We start from the raw sequence: 18,502 nt of genomic DNA, 5'->3' as shown, positions 1-18,502 counted from the left end.
GTGAAGCTACAACACAGGACTACATGCATTCTAAACAGCGGAAGCAACATGCTATAGACAGAGCTACGCGATCCCACAACCAACGGATCAGATCAAAGCTCTGCAGTCCTGCCACATCCAGTCGTGAATGGTGGTGGACAATTAAACAATTAAAGAGAGGAGGTGGCTCCGTGAACAAGAGGAAAAGGCAAGGCTGAAGCGTTTGCAACCATCTTCAGCCAGAAGTGCCGAGTGGATGATCCATCTCGGCCTCCTCCTGAGATCCCCAACATCACAGACGTCAGTCTTCAGCCAATTCGATTCACTCCACCTGATATCAAGAAAAGGCTGAGTGCACTGGATACAGCAATTCCTCAGATATTGAAGCAGTCCATGCCTGCATGCGGCAAGACCTGGACAACATCCAGGATTGGGCTGATAAGTGGCAAGTAACATTCGCGCCAAACAAGTGCCAGGCAATGACCATCAACAAGAGAGAGTCGAACCACCTTCTAATCTTTTTCTCTTGACATATTTATAGAAGCTTTTACAGTCAGTTTTTACGTTCCCTGCTAGTTTACTCTCATACTCTATTTTTCCCCTCTTAATCAATCTCTTTGTCCTCCTTTGCTGAATTCTGAACTGCTCCCAATCTTCAGGCTTGCTGCTTTTTCTGGCAATTTTAAATGTCTCCTCTTTGGATCTAATACTATCCCTAATTTCTTTTGTAAGCCATGGTTGAGCCACCTTTCCTGTTTTATTTTTGCGCCAGACAGGAATGAATAATTGTTGTAATTCCTGCACACGTTCTTTAAATATTAGCCATTGCCTATCCACCATCATCCTTTTTAGTAAAGTTCCCCAATCTATCATAGCCAACTCGCACCTCATACTTTCGTAATTTCCTTTATTTAGATTCAGGACCCTAGTTTCGGATTCAACTACTTCACCCTCCATCTTAATGAGGAATTCTATCATGTTATGGTCGCTCTTCCCTAAGGGACCCCGCACAACAAGATAGTTAATTAATCCTTTCTCATTGCACAATACCCAGTCTAGGATCACCTGTTCTCTAGTTGGTTCCTCAACGTATTGGTCTGGAAAACCATCACGTACACACTCCAGGAATTCCTCCCCCACAGTATTATTGCTCATTTGGTTTGACCAATCTATATGTAGATTGAAGTCACCCATGATTATAGTTGTATCTTTCTTGCATGCGTCTCTAATTTCCTGTTTAATGCCCTCCGCTACATCTCCACTACTGTTTGGGGGCCTACAGACAACCCCCACCGTTTTCTGCCCCTTGGTGTTTCTTAGCTCCACCCACACAGATTCCACATCGTGATTTTCCGAGCCAATATCCTTCCTCACTACTGCATTGATTTCTTCCTTTACTAACAATGCCACCCCACCTCCTTTCCCTTTTTGCCTGTCCTTCCTAAATATTGAATACCCCTGGATGTTCAGTTCCCATCCTTGGTCACCCTGCAGCCATGTCTCCATAAACGCGATTATATCATAACCGTTAATAGCTATCTGCGCTGTTAATTCATCTAGCTTATTGCAAGTGCTCCGCGCATTAAGACACAATGCCTTTAGACTTGTCTTTTTAAGATTGCTAGTCATCTTAGTTTTATTTTGCACAATGGCCCTATTTGTTTCTCGCCCTTGTTTGCTCTGCCTTCCACTATTGCTTCTTCCCTTTCTGTCTTTTGTTTCTATCCTTGTTTCCCCCTCCTCTGTCTCCCTGCTTAGGTTCCCATCCCCCTGCCATTCTAGTTTAAACCTTCCCCAACAGCACGAGCAAACACCCCTGCGAGGACATCGGTCCCGGTCCTGCTCGGGTGTAACCCGTCATGCTTGTACAGGTCCCACCTTCCCCAGAACCGGTCCAAATATCCCAGGAATCTAAATTCCCTCCCTTCTAGACCATCCCTGCAGCCACGCATTCATCTGGTCTATTCTCCTGTTCCTATACTCACTAGCACGTGGCACTGGTAGTAATCCTGAGATCACTACCTTTGAGGTCCTGCTTTTAATTTATCTCCTAACTCCTTAAATTCACCTTGCATTCCTTTTTTTTTTTAAAACTTATGTTGTTGGTACTGATATGGACCACGACTACTGGCAGTTCACCCTCCCCCTCCAGAATGCCCTGTAGCCGCTCCATGACATCCATGACCCTAGCACTAGGGAGACAACATACCATCCTGGAGTCACGTTTGCGGCTGCAGAAACGCCTATCTGTTCCCCTATCACTATAGCCCTGCCACTCTTATTCCTCCCCTCCTGTGGAGCAGAGCCACGCGAGGTGCCACGAACTTGGTTCTTGCTGCTTTCCCCTGATAAGCCATCTCCCCCAACAGTATCCAAAGTGGTATATCTGTTTGAGAGAGAGATGGCCCTATGGGACTCCTGCTCTACCTAAACATTCACTCCCTCCACCACCACTCCCTACCTAACAGCACTGTGGGAGTACCTTCACCACACTGACCAATCATCAAAATGTTAGTATGCAGGTGCAGCAGGTGATCAAGGCGGCCAACGGAATGTTGGCTTTTATTGCTAGGGGGATAGAATATAAAAACAGGGAGGTATTGCTGCAGTTATATAAGGTATTGGTGAGACCGCACCTGGAATACTGCATACAGTTTTGGTGTCCATACTTAAGAAAAGACATACTTGCTCTCGAGGCAGTACAAAGAAGGTTCACTCGGTTAATCCCGGGGATGAGGGGGTGGACATATGAGGAGAGGTTGAGTAGATTGGGACTCTACTCATTGGAGTTCAGAAGAATGAGAGGCGATCTTATTGAAACATATAAGACTGTGAAGGGGCTTGATCGGGTGGATGTGGTAAGGATGTTCCCAAGGATGGGTGAAACTAGAACTGAGGGGCATAATCTTAGAATAAGGGGCTGCTCTTTCAAAACTGAGATGAGGAGAAACTTCTTCACTCAGAGGGTGGTAGGTCTGTGGAATTTGCTGCCCCAGGAAGCTGTGGAAGCTACATCATTAAATAAATTTAAAACAGAAATAGACAGTTTCCTAGAAGTAAAGGGAATTAGGGGTTACGGGGAGCAGGCAGGAAATTGGACACGAAGCTGAGTTCAGATCGGTCAAGGCCCTGTGGGTGGCGAAGCGGGCCCAGGGGCTGAGTGGCCGGGTCCTGCTCCTACTTCTTGTGATCTTTAGATTTGAGGTTAGGATCAGATCAGCCATGATCTTATTGAATGGCGGAGCAGGCTCGAGGGGCCGATCGGCCTGCTCCTGCTCCTATTTCTTACGTTATGTACAGCGGTTCAAGAGGGCGGCTCACCACCACCTTCTCAACGACAATTAGTGACGAGCAATAAATTCCGGTCTTGTCAGTGATGCCCACATCCCATGAATGAATAAAAAACTAGGAAGTGCGTGAGAACATTGCAGAAGCCCTAACTATAATCTTCCAAAGTTCTCTTGATTCAGGAACCATTCCTATTAATCGGAAAATTGCATGTCACTCCGCTATTTAAGGTGAGAGGGGGAAACCAGAGACTTATAGACCAGTTAGCTGAATATCTGTTGTTGGCAAATTACTACTCTGTAATTAAGAAGATATAGACAGGCTGGTGGCATGGGCGGACACGTGGCAGATGAAATTTACTGCAGAAAAATGCGAAGTGATACATTTTGGGAGGAAGAACAAGGAGAAGCAATATAAACTGGAGGGCACAACTCTAAAAGGGGTACAGGAACAGGGGGTTCTGGGGGTATATGTGCAGAAATTGTTGAAGGTGGCAGGGCAGGTTGAGAAAGCAGTTAAGAAAGCATTTGGGATCCTCGGCTTTAAAAATAGAGGCATAGAGTACAAAAGTATGGAAGTCATGATGAAACTTTATAGAACACTGGTTCAGCCACAACTGGAGTATTGTGTCCAGTTCTGGGCACCGCACTTCAGGAAAGATGTGAAGGCCTTCCAGAGGGTACAGAAGAGATTTATTAGAATGATTCCAGGGATGAGGGACTTTAGTTACGTGGATAGACTGAAGAAGCTGGGGTTGTTCTCCTTGGAACAGAGAAGGTTGTGAGGAGATTTGATGGAGGTATTCAAAATCATGAAGGGTCTGGACAGAGTAGATAGAGAAAAACTGTTCCCATTGGCTGCAGGGTCAAGGACCAGAGGACATAGATTTAAGGTGATTGGCAAAAGAACCAAAGGTGACATGAGGAAAAACTTTTTTACACAGCGAGTGGTTAGGATCTGGAATGCATGGCCAGAGGGCTGGTGGAGGCAGATTCAGATTCAATCATGGCCTTCAAAAGAGAAATGGATAAGTACTTGAAAGGAAAAAATTTCCAGGGCTACGGGGATGGGGCGGGGGAGTGGGACTAGTTGGATTGCTTGTGCATAGAGCCGGCGTGGACTTGATGGGTCGAATGGCCTCCATCCTTGCTGTAACCTATGATTCAAGAAACGCACTACCCCTCATCAGCCCTCTCCATTACTTCAAAGAACTCAATTAAGTTAGTCAAACATGATTTTCCTTTAACAAATTCTTGCTGACTTTCATTTATTAGCCCATACTTTTCCAAGTGTCAATTAATTTTGTCCCAAATTACCGTCTCAAAGTTTTCCCCACCACAGTTCAGCTGACTGGCCTGTAATTGCTGGGTTTATCCCGCTCCCCGGTTTTGAATAGGAGTGTAGCATTTGCAACTTCATCTGCCATGTGTCCACCCATTTCATCAGTCTGCCTATGCCCTACCGAAGGACGTGCAATGTGTGTGCGTTTTTATATTTTAAAAGAAACTTACATTTCTCAACTAACCATAGATAACTTACAAGAAAAGAATAAAAATCTTAATGTATTAGATTCAGACAGACAGGTTGGGACAATAATGGAACTCCTACAGTAACAGAAACAGAAGTTTTATTAGATTTCACCAAAGGAAATCAAGTAATCTAAATTTTAAAAATAAATCAATTTAAGGTTTTGAGTTGATGCCGATTGTAGGTGAAGGAGCTCAGGATCCATCTTGTGGGATTGCTCGTCATGTCTTTCCTTGTTTATCACTTGCCAAGTTCCACTGGCTTGCTGTGTGCTAGAGTATCAGCCTCAAAGTCCTTGGGGTAGATCTTGACTGTGCAAGTGTAAAACAGGCGATAGCGAGTCAGCAGCCCGTTTCACATCTTTCCGATTTTTGTTTCTGCTATCACCTGTTTTACACTGTCGCGCAAAGTCAAGATCTACCCCCTTGTTCTTTAATCCATCCACAGTTTTGTGACACTTTTTCTGAGCAGTCATGAGACTTCTGCTGCTGATTCCCCTCCATCTTATCTTTCTGATGCTACATCCCTGCTCTGTGGAGTTCTCTTCCCAAAACTACTTTAGGTGTCAGCCATGGCTCAGTGGTAGCACTCTTGCCTCTCAGTCAGAAGGCTGTGGGTTTAAGTTCCACTCCAGAGACTTAAACACAAAAATTTAGGCTGACATTTCAGTGCAGTACTGAGGAAGTGCTGTACTGTCGGAGGTGCCATCTTTCAGATGAGACTTTAAACTGCAGCCGCGTCTGCTCTCTCAGCTGGACGTAAAAGATTCCACGGCACTATTCAAAGAGCAGGGGAATTCGCCTGGTGTCCTGGCCGATATTTATCCCTCAACTAACATCACTAAAAACAGCTCATCTTGTCATTATCTCATTGCAGTTTGTGGGACCTTGCTGTATGCATATTGGCAGCCGCATTTCCTTACACTTCAGAAGTACTTCATTGGATGTGAAACGCTTTGGGACGTGGTGAGGATGTGAAAGGCGCTATTTAAATGCAAGTTCTTTGTCTTACCCTTTTAAAAAAAAACTCCTCCGAAGACCTCTGCTTGACCTTACTCCAATCCATCTTCCATCTATTACTGTTTTCATTTCCATTTTTACGATATTTTTTGTTGAAACACTGAGCGCTGCTGTTACCAGAACTGGCTTGCACATGTCACTGGTCACAACACAGCTCACTAACATCAGCAGAGACACACGTTTTGTTTTTTGAATGCATTCTTATTTCCATGACAAGTTTCCATGCATTTCTTTTTCCCCTTTGTTGCTGCCAGTTTTCTCCCCTCCGATCCCAAGGGCGCTGTTTCTTGCTGCAGTTCCATGATCGTTGGCCAATCACTAGTATCTGTCCTAAGTAGACACTCTTCCTGGGTGAATGTGAGAACAATCAAGTTTGCAGCCACCTATGAGTGTATCAGGGGGAAATCTCTCCAGTGGCTGGAGTCATACCTAACACAAAGGAAGATGGTCGTGATTGTTGGAGGCCAATCATCTCAGCCCCAAGACGTTGCTGCAGGAGTTCCTCAGGGCAGTGTCCTAGGCCCAACCATCTTCAGCTGCTTCATCAATGACCTTCCCTCCATCATAAGGTCAGAAATGGGGATGTTCGCTGATGATTGCAGTGTTCAGTTCCATTCGCAACCCCTCAGATAATGATGCAGTCCGAGCCCGCATGCAGCAAGACCTGGACAACATCCAGGATTAGGCTGATAAGTGGCAAGTAACATTCGTGCCAAACAAGTGCCAGGCAATGACCATCAACAAGAGAGAGTCTCACCACCTTCCCTTGACATTCAACGGCATTACCATCACCATCCTGGGGGTCACCATTGACCAGAAACTTAACTGGACCAGCCACATAAATACTTTGGCTACAAGAGCAAGTCAGAGGCTGGGTATTATGCGGCAAGTGACTCACCTCCTGACTCCCCAAAGCCTTTCCACCATCGACAAGGCACAGGTCAGGAGTGTGATGGAATACTCTCCACTTGCCGAGATGAGTGCAGCTCCGACAACACTCGAAGCTCGACACCATCCAGGACAAAGCAGCCCGCTTGATTGGCACCCCGTCCATCACCCTAAACATTCATTCCCTTCACCACCGGCGCACCGTGGCAGCTGTGTGAACCATCCATAGGATGCACTGCAGCAACTGGACAAGGCTTCTTCGACAGCACCTCCCAAACCCGCGACCTCTACCACCTAGAAGGACAAGGGCAGCAGGCACATGGGAACAACACCACCTGCACGTTCCCCTCCAAGTCACACACCATCCCGACTTGGAAATATATCGCCGTTTCTTCATCGTCGCTGGGTCAAAATCCTGGAACTCCCTACCTAACAGCACTGTGAGAGAACCTTCACCACACGGACTGCAGCAGTTCAAGAAGGCGGCTGACCACCATCCTCTCAAGGGCAATTAGGGATGGGCAATAAATGCTGGCCTTGCCAGCGATGCCCACATCCCATGAATGAATAAAAAAAATTAGTGTTCAAGGTCACCGCGCGGCCAAAGATACTATTATTTTTAAACTCCGGTGGTATTTCATAGAATCATAAAAAGATTACAGCATGGAAGGAGGCCATTCCGCCCATCGAGTCCATGCCGGCTCTATGCAGGAGCAATCCAATCCAACTAGTCCCACTCCCCCGCCCTATCCCTCTGGCCCTGCAAATTTTTTCCTTTCAAGTACTTATCCAGTTCCCTTTTGAAGGCCATGATTGAATCTGCCTCCACAACCCCCTCAGACAGTGCATTCCAGATCCTAACCACTCGCTGTCCAAAAATGTTTTCCCTCATGTCACCTTTGGTTCTTTTGCCAATCACCTTAAACCTATGCCCTCTGGTTCTTGACCCTTCCACCAATGGTAACAGTTTCTCTCTAGCTACTCTGTATAGACCAATTTGTTGGGGTTTCTTTTGGTCATGATGATGCAAGTTTAATTTAGCTCATCCCTGTTGGCTCAGTGAGTAAATGTAGTGTCTGATGAGGCACTCAATCATACAGACCAAGAAGATCCCATGTTGAACCCCCAAATCTGTGCTCAGTTAGCTGATCTCAGCTGAGGAGGTACAACTGGCCTCATTGCCCTTGGGGTGGGGGAGCGAATTCAGACGATGTCTCGGTGAACATCTGGTGAGGACAGGATGAAGCTGTGATTCCTTTCACAGTCGAAAAGCCTGGTGATATTCAATTTCCAGGGTTACAGATGAAGAACGGAAACATGGGCAAGGAAGAAGGGTGAAGAATAGTTGCAGCCCATGGAACTGTACCCCAGCAAGAATCAGTGTCTTCAGGTAAGAAGGTGGGAAAGTTAGAGAAGGGTAGTCAAGTTTGAAGTCCCAAATACAATCCATTGAGTTATTGTTCTCATCTGTATATAAGCTTGGAAAAGTGACACCACAGATAATTGAACTCAATAGATGAGGCAAATGAACTTACTCTTTCTGAACTATAACCCAGGTTCCCAAAGTAAGAGAAATAAAACAAACATCCGACAGTGGGAAGCAACACATGCAGCATCCCTACTGACTGCTGGGAGGGTATGACACAGGACAGCCCACATTGATGCACACCCCTAATGCTGCAGGACACGAGAAAACTACAAACCATACGCCAAATGACCTACTCCAACTTGCATTTATATAGCGCCTTTAACGTAATAAAACATGCCAAGGCGCTTCTCAGGTGCGTAATCAGACAAAAATTGGCACCAAGCCGAAGAAGGAGACATTAAGATGGGTGACCAAATGCTTGGTCAAAGAGATAGGTTTTAAGCAGAGTCTTAAAGGAGGAAAGGTGGTGAGGCTAAGATGTTTAAAGAGGGACTCCAAGCCAGACTACGAACAATCCAAAAATATTGTATCCAGTTTTGGGTGCCTTCCTTTAGGAATGATATCAAGGCCATAGAGAAGGTGCAGAAGAGACTCATTGGGGTTGATTTTCATCTGCCCATTGCCCTGTACAAGCTGAAAAATGAGGCAGTCGGCACGCAAAATTTAAAAAAAAAGCCTACTGCCCACTTAACACCAACCCGACCTCAAAAGAGGTGGCCAATGTCCCCGCCCAAAAAAGTGGGACAGCGCTGTCAGCCTTGGCTCAGTGGTAGCACTCTCGCCTGAGTCAGAAGGTTGTGGGTTCAAGGCCCACTCCAGAGACTTGAGCTCATAATCCAGGCTGACATTTCAGTGCAGTACTGAAGGAGTGCTCTGCCCTGTCTGCCCTCTCAGGTGCACGTAGAAAATCCTGTGGCACTAATCGAAGAAGAGCAGGGGAGTTCTCCTGGTGTTCTGTCCAATATTTACCCCTCAGTCAACACCACTAGATTATCCGGTCATTATCTCAATACAACAGTGACTACACTTCAAAAGTATTTCATTGGTAGTAAAGCACTTTGTGGCATTGTGAAAGGCGCTATATAAATGCAGGTTGTTGTTCTTACTGCAATGCTATGAAGTTTCCACTTTCCACACAAGCTATGTGAGAATCCGTGTTTGCTCTGAGTCACATGTGTTTGTTAAGCACAATAATTGGCCTCTCCGCAGAACTGCTCTGATGTACTCACTGTTTACCATTTACTTAGTTCTAACAGCAGCTGTGTGCAAACTCTGGAGAGCTTCAATTTAACCCTTTCACCAACATATTCCCTTCACACCCACACTGGCGACAAAGCAGTAAGAAATGGGTTCATGCCTGTACGACTCACCCCCCACCTCCACTGAATTCACTGTCGCAGTCTTGTTATTATGTGCGGGAAGTGGGGGGGGGGGTTGGCAGGGGGAGGAAACAGTGAGCGGAATTTATATTCTCCACTTCCTGACATGAACAGAGTCAATTTGCACCACTTCTCGTGCACCTGCTGGCAGCAAACGGTTGTGTTAGTCGAGGTCTGGAGTGGGAGCAGGGAGAGGTTGAGGCACTAACTGAGATTGGGGGGGAATGTTGGAGAAGCAGAAATGGAGGCCTAGGGGCACTGAACTAAAAAAGGGTGGGGGGAAAAGCAGGTGCAAAAAGGGAGGCAGCACTGCCAGAGGCCTAGAGTCATAGGCCCTGGTGCCACATTAACCTCAAAAGAGCACTCATTACTCAAATGGTTTGCCATTTTCTCTTCCCACATTAACCATCCTATAGGCACACTGAGTCAATTTAGTGGCGATGGATGTCAAATGAGGGGCAGTTTTATGCTGCGAGTCCTAGGCCCAACAGGAACTGGATTGAATGTCCCAAAACTCATTTCACGTAGGGTCCTTACAGCCAGCAGACACAAGGGACTTTCATCCCGAGTCTGTATTTGAACCCAGACCCCAGAGGAGAAAGAACTGTACATTACCCTAATACATTGTCCAGTCCTTCCAGATGCTTGTTTAACCTCTGAAGCAACGATCACAGCTATTGTACTCAGTTCTGAACTCCGCTCAAAGAAGAATAAGGGTTAATCATGTAATCTTTTGTGTGCAGAATTAATCCCCAGAAGTCATAAAATGACACTGCCAAATCTGTCTGCATATCCAAACCGCCTTTTCCAAATCTGATCACCGAATTGAACCATGGAGTAACATAAGATTTCTTGTCAAAGTCCCTGAGCTGGGGAGAGGGATAAAATCTGCCAGGGTTCCCACACCTGATTGCTACCCGGTGACCACTGAACATGTGCGGACACATTTGGGCTGGCCATGACACCCTCCACAGTCAAATAGTTGCCAATAATCACTGCCTGGTCCACAGGTGCAGAATGGTCCCCTGGATGAGGACACGGGGCACCCCAGTATGAGTCAGTGCCTGGAGGAGAGAAGCGGGGTGGAAGAACTTGAGGCCGTACCTAGACCTCCTGACAGACCTGCATTGTTGTCGTGGCCCCACCCAAATCTCACTAGTGAGATGAGGAGCTGTGGGCAAGAGAGAAATCAGTGGAAAATAGAAAGTCGGCTTGATTCCTTGGAACTTTGCTCAAAAGTCTGAAGTGTGATGCCCATGAATGGGGTTAGGTCTTGAGGGTTGAATTTACACAGCCAGCACCTGGGAGTCTAAGCAGTGGTTCCATCTGGGAATCCAATGCAGCCTACCCACCCCTGTCCCTGAAGCAAAAGCCAATCCAATCCAATCCTTGTATAAACCCTACCATAGGGATTGAAGTTTCCAACACAATGCACTATATATATACACACAGTATTGCACCCACACCAGTCACTATAAATAATCCCCTGCAACAAAAATAAAAGCACCTTCAGGAAATGACACGAATGAAACACAGTTCATTTTCTCCCAGTACAACAGACGCAACTTGAAAGATTTTAAGACAGATCTTTAGGTGATTGCAATGCAACCAGTTCTAAACCTGGGGATGTATAATTCCAGATACACGCATTGCAAACTGATTAAAATCGACAATATATTGGACTGTTGCAAGCTTGTGGCTGCACTGGATCTCGCCCTAACACCAGAAGCACGGAGACGTTTTTTGTTCTCTGAATAAACACACCACACTATAGCCAAGAATGAACCAGTTTAGCCTTGTAGCGCGAATCAGTCGGCAACACGCCCTTCCCCTCTTAGCTGAATATCACTTCAACTCTTATTTTCAAACAACTCTTTTTTTAATGAAACAATGAAACCGGACACAAAAAAGATACAAGCCCCATTCTGCCTAAACGATATTATATATAAAAAAAATACATTTTTGGGCACAGCAAGTCCTGGATTACATTTAAAAGCCTAATAAAATAAATCATAAACAGAGGCGAAAATTAAACATATTCTGCAACTCTCACCTCCAAACATAGTAAGGTCGGCTTGCACACACATTTTTAAACCAATAAACATTTTATAAATCAGCATGAACAGAGATAACAACCTCCAACCATCGTGCAATAATAATTCTCCCAAAGGAGGAATCGCGTTTACATTTTAAAGAGGAAGAAAATAAAAGATGAATCTCAAACACAACAACGCAACAGAAAAAAACCCTCCGGTTGCATTTGTCACGGTGCATTAACCAGCGATTCCTTTTAATGTTTGCTTTTCTTTGCAAGCGAAGGTAAGAATTGAGACAGGACCCGGAGGTGAGTGTGTGAGGCGGGTCTGGCGGCCCCGACCCCGCGCTACAGGTGTGCACTCACCTTGGTGAAGTACAACATCCAAAGCTCGTACAGTCTCTCTTTCGAAGCCATTCCTCGACCGGCAAAAACTGTGGTTTCTTCCTTTTATTAATTGATTTTATTCCTCTCCCTTCTCTCACACACACAGTTTTTTCTTACAACTCTTCATCCCTGCTTTCTTTCTCTCCCACGTTGTTGCAAAAAAGATTTTTTAATATGGAATTATTCCGTTGTTGCAAAAAAATGTTGCACAGAATTTAGAATCAGTGAAGATTTTCTTTCCTGTTTTTTCTTTTGCAGCAAGCTGGGGTTCTTCGCGTTGTATTTTAAAATAAAACCTTTAATTAAGTTAAAAGTTCCTCCGGCTGAATATTCTCTTTTTCTCTTACACAATGAGCGCTTCCGCCATCTCGGTTCCGGGCTTTCTTTTTTTTTCTTTTATGTTGTTGCTTCTGTTGATTTTTTTTTTGACTGAATGTGTTTGCTCCTGTGTACGTGCACGCGGATGGAGGGACGGCCCTCTGGCCGGGGGGGGGGGGGGGGGGGGGGGTGCGCTTGCAGTCACAGACCCCAAATTACAGGAGGAGGAAGAGAGGGAGGTTTAAATATCCACATGCGCGTTTCACCAACATTACCCAAAGTGGCCGTTCCACTCTCGTGCCCGCCTCTCGCACGCCCCCGTTCCCAACTCGCAAGGAAACAGCAAAGCGCGCTCCCGGCGGCGACAGGTGAGAGGGGAGCGTCCGTCCAGGTGAAGTGCTTTTCCACTTGTAAACAATTTTACAACACCAAGTTATAGTCCAGCAATTTTATTTTAAATTCACAAGCTTCCTCCTTCGTCAGGTGAACGTTGTTGGAAATGACAAGACTCAGTACAACAACGTTCATCTGAGGAAGGAGGAAGCCTCCAAAAGCTTGTGAATTTAAAATAAAATTGCTGGACTATAACTTGGTGTTGTAAAATTGTTTACAATTGTCAACCCCAGTCCATCACCGGCATCTCCACATCATGCTTTTCCACTGGTACCGTCACCAGTCCTCAATATTTAAATATCTCAATACATTGCCTCAATGTTATTACTTTATTTTAGTCACTACAATAACAACAGTCACTGCTCTTCAGAGTCATTCATTGTACGCCAAGCACTTTATAAATATTACCACTCACTTTAATATTAATCTCGATTACTGACCTATTTTCTTATGGTGTTTTACCCAGATAATCCAGATGGAAGCTTCCCAGTAAATTCTGTTTCTCCAAAGGGTGTGGGTTGAGGGTAAAGGGACTGGGACGAAGGGATTAGTTCTTTCAGAGAGCAGGCACAGGCACAATGGGTCATAGGAACAGGAATAGGCCATCAGCCTCTCAATCCTCAACCCATAGCTCCATATCCCCTGACACCCTTACCTAACAAAATTCTTTCATTGTCAGTCTTGAAAATTTCAATTGACCTGGCATCCACAATCTTATGGCGAAGCATTCCAGATTTCTACCATCTTTTGTGTGAAAAAATGCTACCTGATTTCACTCTTAAATAGCCAAGCTCTAATTTTAAGATTATGCCCCCTTGTTCTGGATTCCCCCACAAGAGGAAATAGTGTCTCTGTATTTATGTTAGGTAAGGGTATTGAGGGATATGGAGCTAAGGCAGGTAAATGGAGTTGAGGTACAGATCAGCCATGATCCACTCTTTTAATTCAGGCCCCCTTTTTACAAGGGGGGATTAAGGAGTAACTTTATTTTTTTTCCCCTTTTTATATAAAACCCACAAATCAGACCCAAAGAAAAAAAAAACAAGGTCAAATAATAATCTCATTCCCCCAATCAAGGAAGCACTCCAGTCCCTGCGGTGGTCACCTGTCACGGAAAGCCTCATCAGCCATGATCCAAACAATGGCGGAGCAGGCTCAAGGGGCTAATTGGCCTGCTCCTGTTCCTATTTTCCTATCCTATCAAACCCCTTAATCATTTTAAACAACTCGATTAGATCACCTCCTCAACTTTCTAAACAAGCCAAGTTTATGCAATGTCGGTCAAATGGGGAAAGGGCAGGAGAAAATTGGACGAAGGACATAGCTCTTTCAGTAGCTGGCACAAGCGCAATGGGCTGAATGGGGAAAAGGCAGTGAAATGGGAGTAAGGGGCTAGCCCTTTCAGAGAGCATGAAGGGCTGAACGGGGAAAGAACAGGGGGATGCAACTAAGTGGATAACTCTTTTTGAGAGCTGGCTCAGGGATCAAATGGTTTCATTCCGTTCCTTGTGAAGTTGCACACTTTTAACTCATGCAACCCCTTACACAAATCTAACAGTCCTTGACTGCCAGGTGATACCACTCTCACCCCCACCAAGTCACAAAGCTGAGGTTTCTAGTCTGATGTTTCAGTTCAGTACTGAGTCTTGTCAGTATTACGTTCTTCAGATGAGATGTTAAATTGAGGGCCTATTTGCCTATTCTGGTGGTTCAGATGGAGGTTGGAGGACCTGTAGCACTCAGGACCGATGTTTGCCTTGCAGGGGCCCTGTGAGAAGGGACCCCTACATCAGCAGAGTTGAGATTGTTAAACATGTCACTGGATCTGTTTGGGGCCTCTGATATGTTGCACTGCCCTATTTGAAGAGGAGCAGGAAATTTTCTTAGTTTTCTGGCCAACATTCATCCCTCAACTAACGCCACCAGAAGCAGATTCAGTGTTATTAAAATTTGGGTTTCTTCCCCAGTATTCTTTATTCTTGTTCACCATCAAAGTCATGGCCAGGGTTGTTTGTTGTTGATGGGTTTGTTTTTACAACTTGGTGGCTTGCTAGGCCACTGCAGAGGGCATCAAGAATCAACCACATAGTGTGCAACTGGAGTCACATGTAGGCCTAACCAGGTAGTGAGTGGCAGGTACCCTTCCTTGAAGAACCTTGGGGTGGGTTTTTGGACAACTTGGCAGCTTTCGTGGCAATTGGTTACTCTTGCCTGTCTATAAAGTACCAGATTTATTGAATTTCATAATTTGCCATGATAGGATTTGAACTCATGACCTCTGGGTTGTTGGTGTAGTTCCATAACCACTAGACTACCATACCCATATTGTGGAGTTCTGCCTTTTACAGTGATCTGTACATTCAATTGAACTGAACTCCAAAAAAAACTAGTCCTGCCGCTCAGATAAACTTGGCAGGTGGCGTCTGATCCCTTAAGGACAAACAAGATCTCTCACCATAGTCAAGTGACTTGCCAACATTATAACCCCCAATGGGTTGGCCAATACAGATAATGGCTCCGTCCCTTTTTCAACGGCCTGGTAATCAACATTAAATTATGTGTGGAAGAGGTGAGCTGTATAAATATGTTATGTACCTAGTCATACTTCAGACTTGTCATATTGGAGCATAGGAATTGCTAGATGAAAAAAGATCAAGATCCATCTAGTTTGCCTTAAACCATCCCAGTCGTCGCATGATACAACGAGAAAGGAGCTGTTGGCTAATCATGCCAATTGATCTCTATCAATTAGTCTACAACAGACCCAGACACGACGTGAGAAAAGCCCCCATTGGTGGAGAGCTTTGGGAACCACAGGTCAAAAGTCACCTGTTCCTCCCAAGCATGCTACACTTACCATATGTCATGTCTCAAATTACTCATACATTGGATACCCAGGAAATGGTACCGTTGACACAATCAGCTTTGTAAAACAAAGCTTATTTTAATGGACCAGCCTTCAGGGAATTCCAGTTGCACTTTGACGTGTGATGTCTCCAGGCAATTCTGGTATTCTGCCAACAAGATAAAAGGACAAAGTAAATCTCAGAATACAGCTGCCGTGGTTCACGTTTTAAAAATGTTAGTGCCTTGGCCTTGCTTCATATCCATCTAAAAATATACAAAACTTGTCAAACTCCCGTGGAATTGCACACCAGGAGTCCAGGACCAAGCGTTGCATTTAGATGAAGCCGGGTTAGAAGGTAAACGAATAATTAGACCAGAGCGCGCACACATAATTCAGTCACCATTTTAAAGCCATACATTCTGTCCTTATTTTTATTTGATACTTTGAGTTTATATTATTGTTAATAGTTAAATAGCAAAGCTGACAGTAATTTAACAAGCAGAGAGGTCGAGTTGGCTGGGGCAACTTTTCTCAGAGCAACTTGGGATGGGCAACAAACATGACCTTGTCAGCATTGCCTGCAACCTGAGAAAATAATTTTTAAGAAGTGGGCGCATTCTACCCCTCCCCAGTGTTTGAGTAGATTGCACTGCACCATGCATGTTAGTTCTGGAGGCAGTGAGCACATCTTTCAACATTCAAGTCTCACAGGGCAAGCTATTTGCTTAACCCACTACAAGTGTACCATGGAGCTCTTTGGCAATAAAGGACTGTTTAGAAGAGGGGTACAGTTGTCTCCAATTCTTTGCATTTTAGAAACATAGAAACATGGAAAACAGGAGCAGGAGTAGGCCATTCGGCCCTTCGAGCCTGCTCCACCATTCAATATTATCATGGCTGATCCTCTATCTCAATACCATATTCCCGCCCACTCCCCATACTCCTTGATGCCTTTTGTGTCTGGAAATCTATCTAGCTCCTTAAATATATTCAGTGACTTGGCCTCCACAGCCTTCTGTGGTAGAGAATTCCACAGATTCACCACCCTCTGAGTGAAGAAATTTCTCTTCATCTTAGTCCTAAATGTCCTACCCCGTATCCTGAGACTGTACCTCTCGTTCTGGACCCCCCAGCCAGGGGAAACATCCTCCCTGCATCCAGTCTGTCTAGCCCTGTCAGAATTTTATATGTTTCAATGAGATGCCCTCTCATTCTTCTAAACTCGAGTGAATACAGGCCAAGTCAACCCAACCTCTCCTCATACGACAGTCCTGCCATCCTAGGAATCAGTCTGGTGAACCTTCGGTGCAATCCCTCCATGGCAAGTATATCCTTTCTTAGGTAAGGAGATCAAAACTGCACACAATACTCCAGGTGCGGTCTCACCAAGGCCCTGTATAACTGCAGTAAGACATCCTTGCTCCTGTACTCAAATCCTCTTGCAATGAAGGCAAACATACCATTTTCCTTCCTAACTGCTTGTTGCACCTACATGTTTGCTTTCAGTGACTGGTGTATAAGGACACCCAGGTCCCTTTGTACATCAACATTTCCCAATCTATCACCATTTAAATAATACTCTGCCTTTCTGTTTTTCCTTCCGAAGTGGATAACCTCCCTGAGAGCACTACAGTGCACAATCTAGGGTTGTTTAATGCATGCTGAAACCCAAGCAAAATGTCTGGATGGTGGGTACACTTACCTTCTGATAGCAGCGTATTCCTTCCTCATTTACATAAGAACATAAGAACGTAAGAAATAGGAGCAGGAGTAGGCCAATCGGCCCCTCGAGCCTGCTCCGCCATTCAATAAGATCATGGCTGATCTGATCCTAACCTCAAATCTAAATTCATGTCCAATTTCCTGCCCGCTCCCCGTAACCCCTAATTCCCTTTACTTCTAGGAAACTGTCTATTTCTGTTTAAAATTTATTTAATGATGTAGCTTCCACAGTTTCCTGGGGCAGCAAATTCCACAGACCTACTACCCTCTGAGTGAAGAAGTTTCTCCTCATCTCAGTTTTGAAAGAGCAGCCCCTTATTCCAAGATTATGCCCCCTAGTTCTAGTTTCACCCATCCTTGGGAACATCCTTACCGCATCCACCCGATCAAGCCCCTTCACAATCTTATATGTTTCAATAAGATCGCCTTTCATTCTTCTGAACTCCAATGAGTAGAGTCCCAATCTACTCAACCTCTCCTCATATGTCCACCCCCTCATCCCCGGGATTAACCGAGTGAACCTTCTTTGTACTGCCTCGAGAGCAAGTATGTCTTTTCTTAAGTATGGACACCAAAACTGTATGCAGTATTCCAGGTGTGGTCTCACCAATACCTTATATAACTGCAGCAATACCTCCCTGTTTTTATATTCTATCCCCCTAGCAATAAAAGCCAACATTCCGTTGGCCTTCTTGATCACCTGCTGCACCTGCATACTAACTTTTTGATTTTCTTGCACAAGGACCCCCAGATCCCTTTGTACTGCAGTACTTTCCAGTTTCTCGCCATTAAGATAATAACTTGCTCTCTGATTTTTCCTGCCAAAGTGCATAACCTCACATTTTCCAATATTGTATTGCATCTGCCAAATCTCCGCCCACTCACCCAGCCTGTCTATATCCCCTTGTAGGTTTTTTATATCCTCCTCACTCTCTACTTTCCCTCCCATCTTTGTATCATCTGCAAACTTTGATACGTTACACTCGGTCCCCTCCTCCAAATCGTTAATATAGATTGTAAAGAGTTGGGGACCCAGCACCGACCTCTGCGGAACACCACAGGCTACTGGTTGCCAGTCCGAGAATGAACCATTTATCCCAACTCTCTGCTTCCTGTTAGATAACCAATCCTCCACCCCGCCAGAATATTACCCAGGGTGCAATGGACTTCGGCGACTGCATTTATTCAATGGGTTACTTTCATCCATGCCGCTTACACTCAAATTCACGGGGGACAGGGGGCAGGGGGCAGGGGGCGGGGAGGGACTTCGGCTCCAAAAAGAGCCACCTT

General features: G+C 45.1%; 1 protein-coding gene across 1 annotated transcript in view; it reads right to left on the bottom strand.

The window, feature by feature from the left end:
- nbeal2 (neurobeachin-like 2) overlaps positions 1-12,549 on the bottom strand; it is a 257,591-nt gene extending 245,042 nt beyond the window's left edge. Inside the window, exon 1 of the mRNA XM_067978873.1 lies at positions 11,911-12,549. Within this exon, the coding sequence (XP_067834974.1) occupies positions 11,911-11,961 (51 nt within the window). The 5' untranslated portion in view covers positions 11,962-12,549. The remainder of the gene's footprint in view (positions 1-11,910) is intronic.
- Between the last annotated feature and the right edge of the window lie 5,953 nt (positions 12,550-18,502).

The sequence above is a fragment of the Heptranchias perlo genome, chromosome 3 (assembly GCF_035084215.1).
Source record: "Heptranchias perlo isolate sHepPer1 chromosome 3, sHepPer1.hap1, whole genome shotgun sequence".
Taxonomy (NCBI): Eukaryota; Metazoa; Chordata; class Chondrichthyes; order Hexanchiformes; family Hexanchidae; genus Heptranchias; species Heptranchias perlo.
The sequence above is the reverse complement of the archived record's forward strand: the minus strand, read 5'-3'. Positions and strand labels throughout refer to the sequence as shown.